At 57.0% G+C, this 14,856-nt stretch overlaps 1 protein-coding gene across 1 annotated transcript in view; it reads left to right on the top strand.

Moving 5' to 3' along the window:
- Positions 1-11,837: 11,837 nt before the first annotated feature.
- Kcnk12 (potassium channel, two pore domain subfamily K, member 12) overlaps positions 11,838-14,856 on the top strand; it is an 11,610-nt gene continuing 8,591 nt past the window's right edge. Inside the window, exon 1 of the mRNA XM_013517518.1 lies at positions 11,838-11,881. Coding sequence (XP_013372972.1) covers positions 11,838-11,881 — 44 coding nt within the window. The remainder of the gene's footprint in view (positions 11,882-14,856) is intronic.

Below are 14,856 nucleotides of genomic sequence, written 5' to 3'. Positions count from 1 at the left end.
AGTTCAGTTGGAACCGGGGAGTCCCAGGGTATGGAAGCCAGAAGAGTCGGGTCTGAAGACTGAGCCTGAGAGCTCTTGAAGATAAACGAGGCTCAGCGAGGAGGAGGAGGAGGACTGCAGGAGACAGGTTGCATGGTTTCCCTGGAGCCTGTGCCGGGCGTCCGCGTTTATTTAAGGATTAAAAATCTGCCCCACAGCCCGGTGTGCCTAGGCTGTGCTTGTGGAGCGCCGTCTTTCTCTTTGGTGCGGCCATCGTCTCCACGATGGTGCCTGCCCTGCTCTCGGTGTTGTCGCTGGTTTACGCGTTATACCCTTTTACCATCATTTAATAAGGTTTTAAGAGAATAATAGATCAATTCCAGTGATCGATGATCCCCTCGACCTTTTCAAATGCAGCTCTCACTGTGAAGGGTAGGCCTGGGCTGCCTCGGCACAGCCTTGCCTAACGTGTGTGAGGCCCTGGGTCCCATCCCCGGTACGGCATACGCACAAAAGAGGCTGGAAATATTTTCACAGAAACCCAGATGGTAGAAGTTATATATACTTCCAGTATCCATTAATTAATAGGGAAAATACATATTGAACCACTGAACACATACTGCTCCTCTGAATTAATTCAGTAACACTTTTAAGGACATATTTTCCTCATCATAAAACAATTTACATGTATTTGGAAATTGACAGCTCAAGCGTGCAGGAGGAATTTAAGGCTGCAGGCAGTGCGGGGAGAGCAAGAAGCTTTGCACACCTGTGCAGTAGTTGCTGAGCTGCCGCTGAACTCCAAGCCAGGTTACTGGGACCCGTAGCTGCAGGCCCTGGGAAGCCAGTGGCAGGGTCTGCATGGGAGACGCCTGTACCCAGGTCCTCGGGGCACTTGTGACATGACAGCGTCCCCATCTGTGGCTGTCTCTGTCTCTGGGAGACAGTGCCAGGTGAGTAATGCCTCCTCTGGCCTCAGCCCTGTGCAGTTTGCTCAAAGAAACAGTTAAAAAGTGAAATTTAAATGGGTTTTCTTTTCTACCACCTCCTCTGTCCTGTTCTTCCCATGCTTTATCTTTGAAGTTCTGCTCCTTGTTCTCCAGCAGCCAGCACAGCCGGGCAGCACTTCGAGGCGTCTCCTCACGGGTGCAGAGTGGCTTACCCCCGCCCTCACCAGTCCTTCTCACCTCCTGTGGGGAGGTACAGTTCCTGTCGCCCCTTACAGATGAGGAAACGCACCCTTTTCTTGGGTCAGATTTGCAGTGACAGACCTGAGATTCGAACCCAGTTGTCCCTAACCCAGAGCGGGTCTCCCCACTGTCCCCCCCAAAGCTGGTGTTGCCTGAAGGAGTTCAACACATAAAGCTGCTTGGACATGGTGGAAGCGGGGATCTGTGTCCAGCCTGCTTGGATGCCAGCCCCCTCAGAACTCACTTTGTATTTCAGGCTTCCACAGATGTCCCAGCCCTCCAGAGCCTGAGTGTAGGAAGGCTGCAGCCTCAGCTCTCGCTATGGGCAGCAGACTTTGTAGCAACCCGTCTGGGTCTTTTCCCACAGCACCACCTGTGCCCTCACCTTCCTGCCCTTCCACACAAAACCACACCGCGCTCAAGGGCCACTTCCTGTGCCGGGTCCACCTGTCACCCAGGCTTCGTGACCCTCCCGCTGCCAGCGCTCCCCTGACCTCCCACCACCCTGCTGCCTCAGCACACACGTGTGGCTTCCTCCCTGCCCAGACTGTTAGACCCTCCCTGCAAACATGATGACAAAAGGAGCTGCCTTCAACTCATTAAAATAGTATATGCTTATTATAGAGCATTTTAAAAAGAGAGAAACAAAGTTGGGCATGGTGGCGCATGCCTGCAATCCCAGCACTTGGGAGGCTGAGGCAGGAGGATCCCTGTGAGATCGAGACCAGCCGGGGCTACAAAGTGAGCTCAAGGCCAGCCTGAACTGCATAGCGAGACCCTGTCTCAAAAAAAAAAAAAAAAAAAAAAGAGAGAAACATAGAAACATAAATGTGAAAGGAAAAAAAATCCCCAGGTTTCTACCACTAAAATAATACAACTGAGATTTGCCTTCGAGTCTTTTTTTCTGGATAAAAGTTTGGCGTCTTGCTTTTCATGTATTGACATAGAATATAGAAATGAATTTTTTAAAGCACCCTTGCTGTTGAGCACATAGTATTCCTTGGAGAGGATGTGCCGAAGTTTGTCATAAGCGTGACTAGATTCCCCATAGGACCTAGCTAGCGGACCCCTGGGGGGCGTTGGTGAGGGTGTGAGTAATTGGGTTGTCTGCGAGGCAGGAGGGGGTGGGTTGTGTTTGGTGTGCGGTGTGTCTTAGCTGCAAGGGGCCCATTTAGGAGGCTGGAAAATTACAGAGTACTCATCCTGAGCCCACGTCTGCCATCAAAGGGTACTTAAAACAAATCCTACAAAATTACAGCGTTTGCTATCTACGAGTTACTCAGACAGGAAAGTACCCAGGACCCATGTATTTTAATAAGGACACTGGGAACAATGGTGCTGGCCGTCACCGGGACCAGGGAGGGAGGGAGGGGTGAAAGAGCACGGTTTTCCAGCCGCTCTTTGCAGCAAGCAGTTGCCGCAGTTCAGAGCTAGCAGGGCTTCCGTGCAGGGGACGAGGCTCCCTGGGGTGAGGCCCGTCGGAAAGGAGGCGGCCCAGGCCAAGGCGGTGTCAGGCTCTGACGTGATGAGCTTTCCTTTGGCATCACTTGTCCCCGAGGCACCATGGGCACATGGCAGGGGCCCAGGGCAGCTTGAGATGCGAGAGTCTCCATGTCTGTCCCACGTCCGAGTGGACGTCTATCTCTACTTTTGCACACTCTGCTTTGGCAGCAATGCCAGTGCCATAGAAAGATTGCTGAAGGCGAGGGTGTGTTTCTAGGGTGTTGCTGGCCTTTCCTGGCCAAGAGCTGACAGGGGCCGGCCCTGGGGCCTCAGCCCGCCCCCGGGGGACCCCCATTCCCAGGAGCAGTGACTGCCCCCCGCCAGAGGGATGGGAGATGCTGACTGTAGAACTACTAAATGTCCATTTCCAGAGCTCCAGCATCAGGGAAGTGAGCTGAGGGGAGGAGTCGTCCCCTGTACCCAGCTGGTGAGCCCAGTGCCCGGAGGACCAGTCCGTGCAGTGCCCAGGGCCTTCCTGACCCTGCCTCTGTCCTCCCCAGGAGCCCGCAGAGCACACACCTCGGGGGACACATGCTGTTGTCATCTGGGGTGTCCGCCGTGGAGCAGAGGCACGCAGCAGCCTGAGCCAGTTCTGACGCCAATCACGGCTCACTCACCCAGTGACCCGAGACTGCGCCTTCCCCAGCCTCAGCTCGTGTGTCGGAAAACTGAGGGTCCCCCAGCCCCTGCCTGGTGGTTGTGGGAGAGGGGGTTAAACTGTGTAAAATGACCGTGAGGCCCCCCAAGCCCAGTAAGGAAAGCATCACGGCTTAGCGACTGGAGCTTGAAAGAAACGCAGTCACTGTCTGCACCTGTCATGGCAGCGGCCGTTGCTGCGGCTGGCGGCGCGCCGGGTCAGTGATACTGCGCCCGGCGGCCTTTCTGCCACAGCTGCATGGACGAGTCTGCTCAAGTAAAGCTCCCACCCCAACGACTCCTTTAGAAGGTGCAACCCACCCCCACCCCCGCACACCCGCCATGAGGATGAGGCCTGACCCAGTGTTTACCTAGGCAGAAACGTCGAGTGTGTCCCCGCAGGTGAGCCCAGGAAGCCTGAGCGGTGGCGTCCCTTTCCTGGCTTGTCACCTGCGCGGTGGCTTCCCCCATAGCGGAAGCCAGACACAGCCGGGTGCCATCCCCCGGCCTTGGTCCTCCTGCCTCACGCCACCTGCTGAGCATCTCGGGGTCACAGTGCGCAGTGATTTTTCTGATAGGATGAAAATCTGCCCTGAGAGGCTGAAGCCCAGTTGAAAACTCTTGAGGGCAGTAAGACCCCAGAACAGTCCCAGGGTTGCTGGACCCCTCACCCACCCGCTGGGACACCCTCCCCTTGAGCTCCTGGGAAGGGGGCCAAGGAGCAAGGACAGGGAGGCGGGCAGAGGCGACTCAGAGTTCATCAGTATGTAACTTTTACAAAGCAAAGCCCCTTGTTATTAAGCACCCCGCGCTGTATGGAATCAGCGGGAGACCAGAACCAGGACCTTCGGCAGAGGCACTTGTCCTGTGCTGTGCGGGGCAGAGCGCTTGTGGGACTCAGTCGGCCCCTGCCATCGGGTGGACTGTGCCTCAGGCCCTGAGCCCAAGGCGGGGGTGAGGAGACCGTGTCAGAGCGAGGCTGGGGGAGGTCGCACCACCAGAACCTGGAGGAGCCCCGCAGGCCTGACAGAAGCAGCTGGTCCTCGGCTGCCCCGCCTCACAGGGGAGGTTGCTTCCGGGGTCCAGCAGTCCCCTGCAGTCGGCAGGGTGGATGTAAACACCGCCCAGGATCCCAGCTTCGCATCCAGCGTGGCTGCTCCCTCTGGTGCTGTAGGGAGCTTCACCAGTGAGTGGATGCAGTGCCTGAGCCTCTGCAGCCAGGCAGGTGGGCGGATGTGCAGGGCTGCAGCACGGACAGACGAGGCGGTCAGCCTGCAGGCATTTGTCCACCTTGCAGTGCCAGGGCAAGAAAGCCAAGGTCAAGGTATTGTCGGGCTGGTTTCTTTGGCGGCCTCTCCCTGTGGCTTGTAGGTGTCTCTCCTCCATCGCCTCACCTGGGCGTCCCTCTGTGTCTGCTGATGGCCTCATCTCTTCTTGCAAGGACATGAGTCAGACGGGACTAGGGCCGTCTGGTAGAGGAGCGAGCTACCCATGCAGCCGCGTTCTGCATGTCAGGACCTGCACATGTGGTTTGGGGTTGGTGGGGGCAACAATTCAGCCTGCAGCAGGAGCCCAGGGGGCCACTGACACCATCCCCTGCCTTCAGACTGAAGCACATCAGAACCTTCCTGGCAGGAGGCTTCCTTAGAAAAACCATCCCATGTGTTTGGTTGGACTGCTGTGACTCGGTGATTTTTAGAAATTGTTACTGTTTGTAATAGCCCGAAAGCTGGTGTGCATCCGTGAAGGGTTCTGACCCGGTGCAGTAAGAAGAAGCTGGGCATCGGGAGGACAGGGCAGGGTCTAGCACAGGGCAGCACTCGGCATCCTGTGGGCAGAGGGTGGGACTGAAGGAGGGGCGAGAGGAAGGACGCTAGGATACTGAAAAGGCATGAGGCAGGAGCGGGTGCTGGGGACAGCCCGGCGGCAGTCCTTCCCTTTTTGTGCTGGCTCCGAGCTTCCCGAAAGGGGGAACAGCGAGCCGGGCTCTCTAACAGGAAGCGGGTGGGTAAGCGCCCAGGAAACCAGCTTTGGGCACCGAGTTCCGGGAGGAAGGGATCTCCTAGAACTTCAAATAAGGGCCGTAGTCAAAGATGGCTGTTTTGGTTTGGCAGAAGACAGACCAAAAAGTTTCTGCCAGCCTTTCCTAAAGGCTGAGAGGTCACGCGAAATCAGAGAGAAGCCCGTTCCCTGGGGAGGAGCGAGGACACCAGGACCACACTTGCTATTTTCTGGTTACTGAGCTAAATATAGAGAGACCATTTGGAGTCCGGCGGAGGGAACACACTGCCCTTGCTCCTGTGCAGACTCGGGGGCGGGCCTTTGCCCTCTCACCCCCCGGGCGGATGCTGAGCCTCACCTCGTGATGGCAGGAACAGCTCTTCACGGTGTAGGAAAGCGAGTACCGGGTGAGGGTCCCTGTGAGGAAGCTGGTGGGCTGTGGGCTGTCTTCCGCAGACACCGGTGAGGCCTTTCTCCCCGCTCTGCCCTCTGGGGGGACCTTCCTTCCTGGCTGAGGCGTCGGGCTGAGTGTCACTCTGTGCCAGCCCTTGTGCCAACTGTACTATCTCCCGGATCTTATGACCTCCCTGTGGGATGAAGGGAAGGCCCTAGAGAGGAAGGGGCTGCGGGCCCAAACCGAGACTCCTCGTGAGTGACACATGGGCCAGGGCTCAGCTCCTCTGAGGTAAAGTAAGGGAAACAGCCACCCTGCTTCCCCTCCTCCCCCCGAAGCGGGGTGTCCTTGGCCCCCTAGGAAGTGGCTTTGAAGGCTCCTCCCCCACCGGCATCCTGTCTTCCTCTCTGCTCCCCGAAGCCCGGTGTCCACAAGGCTCTGCCCACTCTCCTCGCGCCTGGAGCTCCCTTCCAAGTGCCAGATCCCACTAGACCCTTCTAGAAGTTTCTGCCCCCTTCTTGATCAGCCTGTCTTCTCGGGTACCCGCCCCGCTGTTTGCAACTGCCCTGTGGCTCCCTTCCTCGGCCCCTCCAGCCCCTGGGCTGGTCCGGGCCACCTCTCCTGTCACTCCACAGCCTTGGACCCAGACTTCCTGCTTCACCCCCTCCTCTGTTCTCAGCAGCTGAGACACACACTGTTTTGTTTTGTTTTTTTTTTTAACTGCCACGTAAAAGTTTTAGCAGATAAACCTTGATTGAGAGCATAAACACCACATACAAAATACAAACTGATGTTACTTCAGATAGTTCCCTTGTTGTGATTCTGCTCTCTCAGGGTGGAGAGATGGGGGTGAGGAAAGGGGGTGGGGGGGGGCGGGACACAAATGTTGGCTCACAAGCAAGGAAGATAGATGTCCCGTAAACCATTTTATTTCTCAAGGATTCAATTTCCTCATCTTCCAGACGGGGACAATGGGGACATTGTCTTTACTGAGTTATCACGATGATTAAATTAGATAAGACATTCAAATTTGCCCCACACTGTCCAGAGCTATTAACAATGTTGATGGCTGTTCTTTTAATCTAATTTCCTTCTAACATTGCATGAGATTCTGCTGATAGAGGGAAAAAGACAAATGTATCAGGTTATCAAATGTATTCAGCATCTCCACTTGCAGTGAGCTTGAATATTGATTATACGTCCGCTCTTGTAAAACCTTTGGTTTATCTGTTTAGCAGCCTTTGTGCTAAAATCATTGAGAGTGACAAGTGTCTCTCGTCTTCTGAGACATCTGTGTCAGCTGAGCTTTGGTCTGGGAGTGGGGGGATTTCCTGGCTCGTCTTCTTCTCCACTGTTTCCTTCCTTTACCCTTCCTGTCTTCTCAGTCTCCAGCCTTCCCACCTCAGGCCCTTAGCCTGGGTGAGCGCCCTTCCCCAGATACACCTCCTTCGCATGCTGGATCAGATGTCATGTCCTTAATGAGGTCTGACCCAAGTCACACACAACCTACCTGCTCCACCCTGTGGCACTCTGCACCCACTATGTGCTCTAGCTTTTTGTTTGTTTTTTTTTGTTTTTGAAACAGGGTCTTGCTGTGTGTTTCAGGCTGGCCTTGGGCTCACTTTGTAGCCCAGGCTGGTCTCGAACTTGCAACAATCCTCCTGCCTCAGCCTCCCAACCCCCTCTAGTTTTTATTTTCCATTTTTCCGTAGCACTTTTACCACCTTCTATCATGCCACATAATAGACGCGTGTATTGTTTTTGGTTTGTTATTCGTCTTCCATGCTGCAGTGTAAGCTTTAAGAAGGCAGAAGACTTGGTGTATTTGGATCGTTGATGAATCCCAAGAGCCTAGCTCAGTGCCTGCCTAGCACATAGTAGGTCTGCATGGAGTATTTGCTAAATGGATAGCATCTCTTTCATTTCACCACCCTTTAAATGTCGGGGTCCTAGGGGCCCTCACTTTTATACTATTCCCCGGGAAGTCTTACCCATGTGACCTCGGAATCCTTGCCCAGCACAGACCTCCCGGACCCTGGCCCCCGACCACCTGCTTGCTGAGGGGTCTTCACTGCTCATCTGCAGCAGCACCTCCTGCAGGAAGCCTTCCTGGCCTCTCCTCTCCTCACCTAGCAGCCCTTGCCACGTCCTTCCCTGCTATATTCACAGGACATCATGGGCATCGTTTGTCCTCAGAACGGGAGCCTTATCGTCTTCATTTTTACTTAGAAGAGTGACAACATAACGGCATTTGTCGGGAGTGAAGTTACAGTTTTAAAAATAGGAACTGCTGGGTGTGGTGGCGCACACCCGGAGGCTGAAGCAGAAGGATCGTTGCAGGTTCAAGGCCAGCCTGAACTGTGTTGTGAGACCCTGTCTCAAAGAGACAAAAAGCAAAAAATATCAAAAGTAGGAACTACCCCATTTGCGTCCCAGGAAATGTGAAATATTTATGAAAGTATATAAAAGAAACTAAATTTAAAAAAAAGAAAGAAACTAAAACGCTATGCACATTTCCACAACCCAGAGGCAAGCCCCACAGGTGGAGTCAAGTACGCACATGGACGCGCGTGCACATACGTCCCCGGGAGAGCCGGAAGCCTGGGAAAGAATTTCTTCTACAAAAACAGCACATGGCATCCGGTGAGATGCCGCGTGGGACACTGAGGGCTGGGCCAGCGCTCGGTGGGGCGGCGCTGACCTGTAGGATGTAGCAGTTCCCAAGCACCGACAGGGCCTCCTCGTGACCAGGGGGTGAGCCATGAACAAGGCCACCCCCACATCGAGTCCAAACAGAGACCAAGGCAGGGGCACTGCCCACAGCAGCATGACCAGACACCCTGTCCCGTTACTACAAGCACCTGGCTGCACGCCGGCGCCCCACGCTCGAGCTAAGGGTTATTAAGGCACCCGTCACATCACCCCTCCCTGGCAGGCGGCAGTCCCAGGTGGAGCCCGCTTCCGAGAGCCATCCCCGAGCCACCTGACTCCAGCCGCCTCTGGGAGCCAGTTCCTTGGGTCCGGCAGCGGGGAAGCCCCACAACTCCCACAGCACGGAGGAAGCCAGTCAACCCGCGGCGCGCAGCCCACATGTGCTCCGGTAGCCTCAGGCCGCAGCGTGCAGGCGGCGTCGTGCATTGCGGTGTCCCTTCTCTGCCCCATGTCTCACGAACCTGTTACGCCGGCCTCGCTATGTCAAAGGAGTGAAAGCAAAGTCAAGATGGAAACAGCGATCTGGCACAGTCTGCTGGCGGCCACTAGATCAGCAGCCAGCCTGTCCATAATGTAGCCGCTGAGCCCCTGCATCCTGTGGGCGGAGGACATCTAAGACAGGGGCCTTGTCTTCCCCGGGAAAGCAGTGTGGGAAGTAGCGGAGGGGTAGGTTAAGGAACACGTAGATAATAACCAGAGAACGGGCAGCCCTCCATCTGTGGCGGTGGAGACGAAAGGTGCAGTTAGGAGCACCCTACCCAGGTCAAGGAGGGTCATGCCTCTCCCCTCAGCCCAGTGGGCATAGCCCGGCTCCTGCTGACCCTCGCCAGGCCCCAGCAGAGACCCGTGTGCTCAGGTGCTGTGGACAGGCCCTACCTACACACCTCAGTAGGCTAGCGGGTTCTCAGGGCCCTCCAGGGTACTTTTCTGGCTGCAGCTTTCAACAATGGGTTTGTTTTTCTTCTGCCCTCGTTTCCTCTTACTCCTGTGGAAAAGTCAGCCGGGCCACCTGCTGTGGGGACAGGGTGAAGGGGCGCGAAGTGTGGCGGGGCGCAGCAGGACCGGCTTGTTAAGTCTCCTCTCAAGGGTTGTGCCCACTCGGCTGGGCGTGGGGCCCTCAAAGGTGATGTGCAGCTGCAGGTACCGGTAAGGGACCAGGAAATGCGTCCCAGGTACGTAGACTGGGACCTGACGGAGAGGGCTTAACTGTCCACTGACAACAGGGGTCTGCTTTCCTGATCGACCGCCTGCTTCCTTGGCACACCTGCTCTTTGTGATAGGCCCGGAGGTGGAATGGGATTGGATTGACACCCCGAGCAGGGCAGAGGGGCCTGCTTCTCCCTGCAGCCTTTGCCGCCCTCTCTGCTGGAGCTGCCGGGTAGGGAGCTCTTCCTGGGGCACCCTGGGCTGGGAGACGCAGGAGCTGTACTTGGCCGGGCCTCTGTCACACCCAAGGCTTCTCCGGGCTTAGACTCAGGCTTCTCCCAAAGTTCTGGCCGGAGGTTTGGGCTTTGCTCTTTTTGTTGGGGGCAGGAGGGGGTGATCTCATCCCTGAAGCAGATGAGTCATCAGAGAGACAGGGACAGCTCTGGGGGGCAGGATGGAGCCAGCTCTATGTAAATGAGTCATCTTCCCCGCCGGCTCCTCGGGGCTCCCCAGGAGAGGTTGTTAAGCAGGAGCTACCGGAGGCAGAAGTAGTTAACTGGCTTTTAATAACTCATTTTGCTGAATGATTTCTGGTGAGGAGAGAAAAGCTTAATCCCAGAGACAAAGGCAGGTGGGGGGCGCAGCCGGCCCCACCGCAGGAAGGCTGGGCCGACGAGGGTGGCTCTCGCCTCTGCTCACAGTTCATCAAAACCTTTCTGCATTAACAAGCACTTGGCGGGTGGGGAGGGCCCGGGATCCACCCCGGGGCCAAGGGGAAGAAGTTACTGGCCCTCCCCTGCTGGGCGCAGCCCTGTTTTCCTGGCTCCCAGCTGCTCACCGCCCCGCCCCTCCTGTCATTAAACAAAGGAAGTCGTCCGAAGGCCCCAGACAGCGAGCAGGGGAGGCCTTCCCACTGTCCTGCCGACTGGGGCCTCTGCATCCCCGGGCCACTGAGCACCGGTGGGAGATGGAGGCTCCAGTCCTGGTCCCATCGCACTGTGCAGGGAGGAATCCAGCACCTCTGCCCTCGGGGAGCTGCTCATCTAGTTCTGCCCATAGACTTAGCTTTCCCCCAGCAGTCCAGCTTTTAAATACACACGCACATAGCCATTCGACTCTAGGATTGAAAAAGATGGTGCAGCTGGGCGTGGTGGCACATGCCTACAATCCCAGCACTCAGGAGGCTGCAACAGGAGGATCACTGCGAGTTCAAGACCAGCCTGGGCTACAAAGTGAGCTCAAGGCCAGCCTGAACTGCATAGTGAGACCTTGTCTCAAAAAGGCAAAAAAAAAAGAAAAGAAAAAGATGGTGCTTACCTCCTGGTGGGCTTCCTACCCAGGGCAGGGGCCAGAGGTGAAGAAATTGAGGTCGGGCTTGGAGGGATGACGGCAGGTCCGGGGCAGAGCCCAGCCTGGGTGCACACGCGGGGACTCTGCCTCGTAGCTCCGTGTGCAGCAGGATTCGCTCCTCGCTTGCCTGCCTCCCCTGGGCGCCTCTGCTGTGAGCTTAGGGCCATACCTCGCCTGGGCATTTTCCAGTGATGCTTGGTGCTTCGGGCACTGCCATGACTGGGAGCCCTGTGCAGTCCTCTCGGCCACATCCCGAGGTCGGCCCTGACTGTATGCCTCAGTGCAGGGAGAAGCCCCAGGTTAGTGTCCGTGTGGCCCCCAGCAGCCCCGCTCCCAACACTGCCCACACTCGTGAGAAAGGTGGCACCGGCCCTTCCCACACGCAGGGAATGGAGACTCCTGAGCTGCTCTTCTGAGCGCCAGCTGTTCAGGGCTTCCGGGTGCCTTAGCCTAGAGGCAGCAGCCACCCACCCAGACGCGTGCGAGGTGGGCAGAAGCTTCTCCCAGTGCTCTCCTGGTCCTTCCCTAGATCCACTCTGCCAAGCAGCCAGAGCCCCGGGCGGGCACCAGCGGGCTGAGCCCCAGCTGTGCCCCGGGCCCTGTGCACCCCCTTCGGGCCATTGAATCCCCATCTTCGAGGCTGAACACAACTACCCCTTCCTCCACAGGTCTTTCCCAGTGCTACACCAAGGCCTGAGCCCTCACTGTCCCCTGAATGGTCTGGACGCACCTGAGGACCAGGTGCACCCTAAGTTCCCCCAGGGATCCTGTTGCCCTGAGGAGTGGAGCCATGCGCTAGCCAGAGGCGGCCTCCTTGCCTGTCCCCACGGAAGCTAGTGACAGTGACCTGCTTCCATCACTTTGAATTCAGAAGTCAAACTTCTGAATTCAAATCTGGCACTGCTGTCTTGACACCAGGCTGCTTAATGGGGCCCCGAGCCACCAGCCCTGCTGGCGAGTATAAGTCGCAGTAGGTTTAAGCAGGGTTCAGGGGCTCGTGCAGTGCACGTCCAGAGGTTACACAGGCAGCACGGCAGCTTTGATTTGACAAGACTCCTGGGACGGTAAGACTCGGCCTTCTGTGGTGTCAGCTTCGAGCTCAAGCGGGCTCTCCTGGCTCCAGTCCTGGGACCACCTCTTCCCCTAGGCTTTCAGGGCAGCTCTTCTAAGAGGGAGAAGCTTTTAACAAAGAAATACCCTCAAACTCTTCTCTCATCTCGCTGGCCTGAGTGGGGCCACACGGCGGTTCCTGAACCAGCCTCCCTGCACCGGTGGTCTTAGGCCACCCCACCCTTCAGCCAGTCTTGGAAAAGGACTGGGTTATCCTGGCTGGCAAAGACTAACAGAGCACATTCCTGCTGACGGGTCACTTCTGCAAGTGGCCTGGCCACAGCTCAGTGAGCTCAGTGCGGGGTTAGAGACGGCTGTTAAGGAGACAGCTACAGTGGAAACTCAAATGAAATGTTCCCGGTTGGACAAGCTTCCAGCCAGGAGGGTCACCTGGAATACTTTAGTAACTGTATCTTAAATGATTTTCGTCCACTTATATCACATCTATCTGGGGAATATTTGTTAAAATGCAGATTCCTCCTGTAATCCAGCACTTGGGGAGGCTGAGGCAGGACAATCATAACTCCGAGCCTTGCCAGGGCTTCTTATCCAAACCCTATCCCAAAACATTTAAAAATGCAGGGTGTAGCTTCATGTGAAGGCTCTTGGTTCAATTCCCAGTGAAAAAAAGAAAAAGGAAGAGAGCGGTTTTCTGGGTCCTGGACCACCTTTCTGAGAATACTACATAAAGCTTTGCAATGGGACCCGCCTTGGAAGCTGCATCTAATCGGAGCGGTTTTCTGGGTCCTGGACCACCTTTCTGAGAATACTACATAAAGCTTTGCAATGGGACCCGCCTTGCAAGCTGCGTCTAATCGTGCAGCCCGGTTTCTTAAACCAGCGCAGTCGGTGCATGCTGCCTGGGGTAGTTTTTAGCAGTGCCACTTTGACTGTCGAAAGTATCCCAGGTTGGACTGCAAGTGACTTCCTCCCACCCCTTCCGCAAGGTGACTGCAGAGCCCAGCAGAGCCCAGCAGGTCCCAGAGGGCCGCAGTCAGGCCTTCCCGTCTGTCTGGAGCGGTAACGGGCACGGGCTCCCGAGCACTCCCGCTTCTGAGAAACCGCTGGTGGCCTGCATTGCTGGGCTCCTTCATGGGGTGGCCATGACCCCCTGGGAGTGTGTGTCCCGTGTCCACCGGAGGCCGCCCCATGCAGAAGCGCGACGCAGATCCCGGCTGGCCTCGCCGGGCCGCGCCCAGGCTCTCTGAGCTGAACCCCGCAGGCCCTGTCTCCTGGCCCTATTTGCGAAGGCGGCAGCAGACAGGCTGTGGAATGAGCTTCACAGCTTTTGTCAAGCGGCATAATAAAGCCCCCAAGTGTCTGCCTCTTGCAAACTGAGATGGCAGATCAGTTGTGGCATAAACAAAGTAGCAAGCTGGGTGCAAACCTGGGGCTGGATTGCACCTCTGCAGGGTGTGACCGGGAGGAGGAGCCAGGGAGGAGGAGCCGGGTTTGCCTTTCCCCCAGCTGAGGCTTCCAGAGCTTGGGCCCTGCTCCCCAACTCCGGAAGCAGCTGCTGGGCAGCAGCGCCACACTAGGCCTGACCCATGGCTCAGCCTCCTCCAGCCCTGAGCCCACCGATGTTGATGGAGGAGAACAGGCCGTGCCCGGTCCCCTGGGCAGAGCCGACTGGTCAGCAGGGCAGAGGGGAAGAGAGGCAGGCACGAGGAGCCGGGGCTCGGGGCTCGGGGGCAGAGGGACACTGTCACCGGACTGTCAGAGCAATCCAGACCTGCCTGTCCCCTTCAGTCTGGGCAGAGTGCCACACAGCCAGTCACACACCTAGTGTACATGCGGGACCCGCAGTCACCGCCTGACCGAGGGATTGTGCTGAGTGTGGGCTGACCTCGGTCCTCGGATGGTCGTGGAGGGAGCGAATGGCTGGAGGTTGGTGCGAACGGCTGCACATCTGGTGCTGACCCCCCTGCGGGGGCCCCAGCATGAGGCCGCCCACCGGGGAGGGGGAGGGGTGGGGTGCGTCTCGTCCAGATTCAGTCCTGCAGGGAGGCAGATCCCAGATTCCCACGGAGGCTCTGGGCAGGCAGGGGAGCAGCCGGCCTGAGGGGGCCCTGAGGGTGGAGAGAGGACCTCGGCCGCGAGGAAGAGGCCGGCAGGGCAGGCTGGGGACCAAGGGGCAGATGCACACCCTGCCTGGGCCGGCCAGCCTGAGCCGGGGGCAGCATCCCGTCCGCATCTCACTCTGCATGCCGTCCCCCAGCCCCAGTCAAGTCCCACCTAGATGGCCCGCTTGTCCTAGATGTGCCAGGCGGGTGACTGAGGGAAGAGTGGAGGCCCCTTCCCTCTACCTCAGAAAAGGAGCAGGAAAGACCAGTGGAAGGAGAGCCAGAGGACAGACAGCCGGCTCCTGGGGACAAAGCCCCGCTGAAGGACAGCCCCCTCCCCATGAAAACTCTCTTGGCTGCAGCCCCGAAGGACTTCGTTCGGGTTTCTAGGAGCAGCAGCAGTCCCTGTGGTCCTCCTGTGTGTCCTGTCAGGGAGCCTGTGGTAGAGATAGTATGGGCTTCACACGCCCGCAGAAGCCAGAGATGGTGGCCTAGCCTGTAATCCCAGCACTCTGGTAGGCTGAGGCGGGAGGATCAGCAAGTTCAAGACTAGCTTGGGCAACTTAATGAGACCTTGTTCTGAAATAAAAATGTCTAGGGGTATAGCTCAGAGGGAAGGCCCTAGGTTCAATCCCCAGTACCACAGAGAAATGGTGCCGTTAGGCATAGGGTTTAGTCTGGGCTCCATTTTCAAGCTGCTGTAATCCAGCACTTGGGGAGGCTGAGGCAGGACAATCATAACTCCGAGCCTTGCCAGGGCTTCTTATCCAGA

The sequence above is a fragment of the Chinchilla lanigera genome, unplaced genomic scaffold (genome assembly GCF_000276665.1).
Source record: "Chinchilla lanigera isolate Chin_1 unplaced genomic scaffold, ChiLan1.0 scaffold00040, whole genome shotgun sequence".
NCBI lineage: Eukaryota > Metazoa > Chordata > Mammalia > Rodentia > Chinchillidae > Chinchilla > Chinchilla lanigera.
This window is presented reverse-complemented; position numbering and strand designations above follow the sequence as displayed.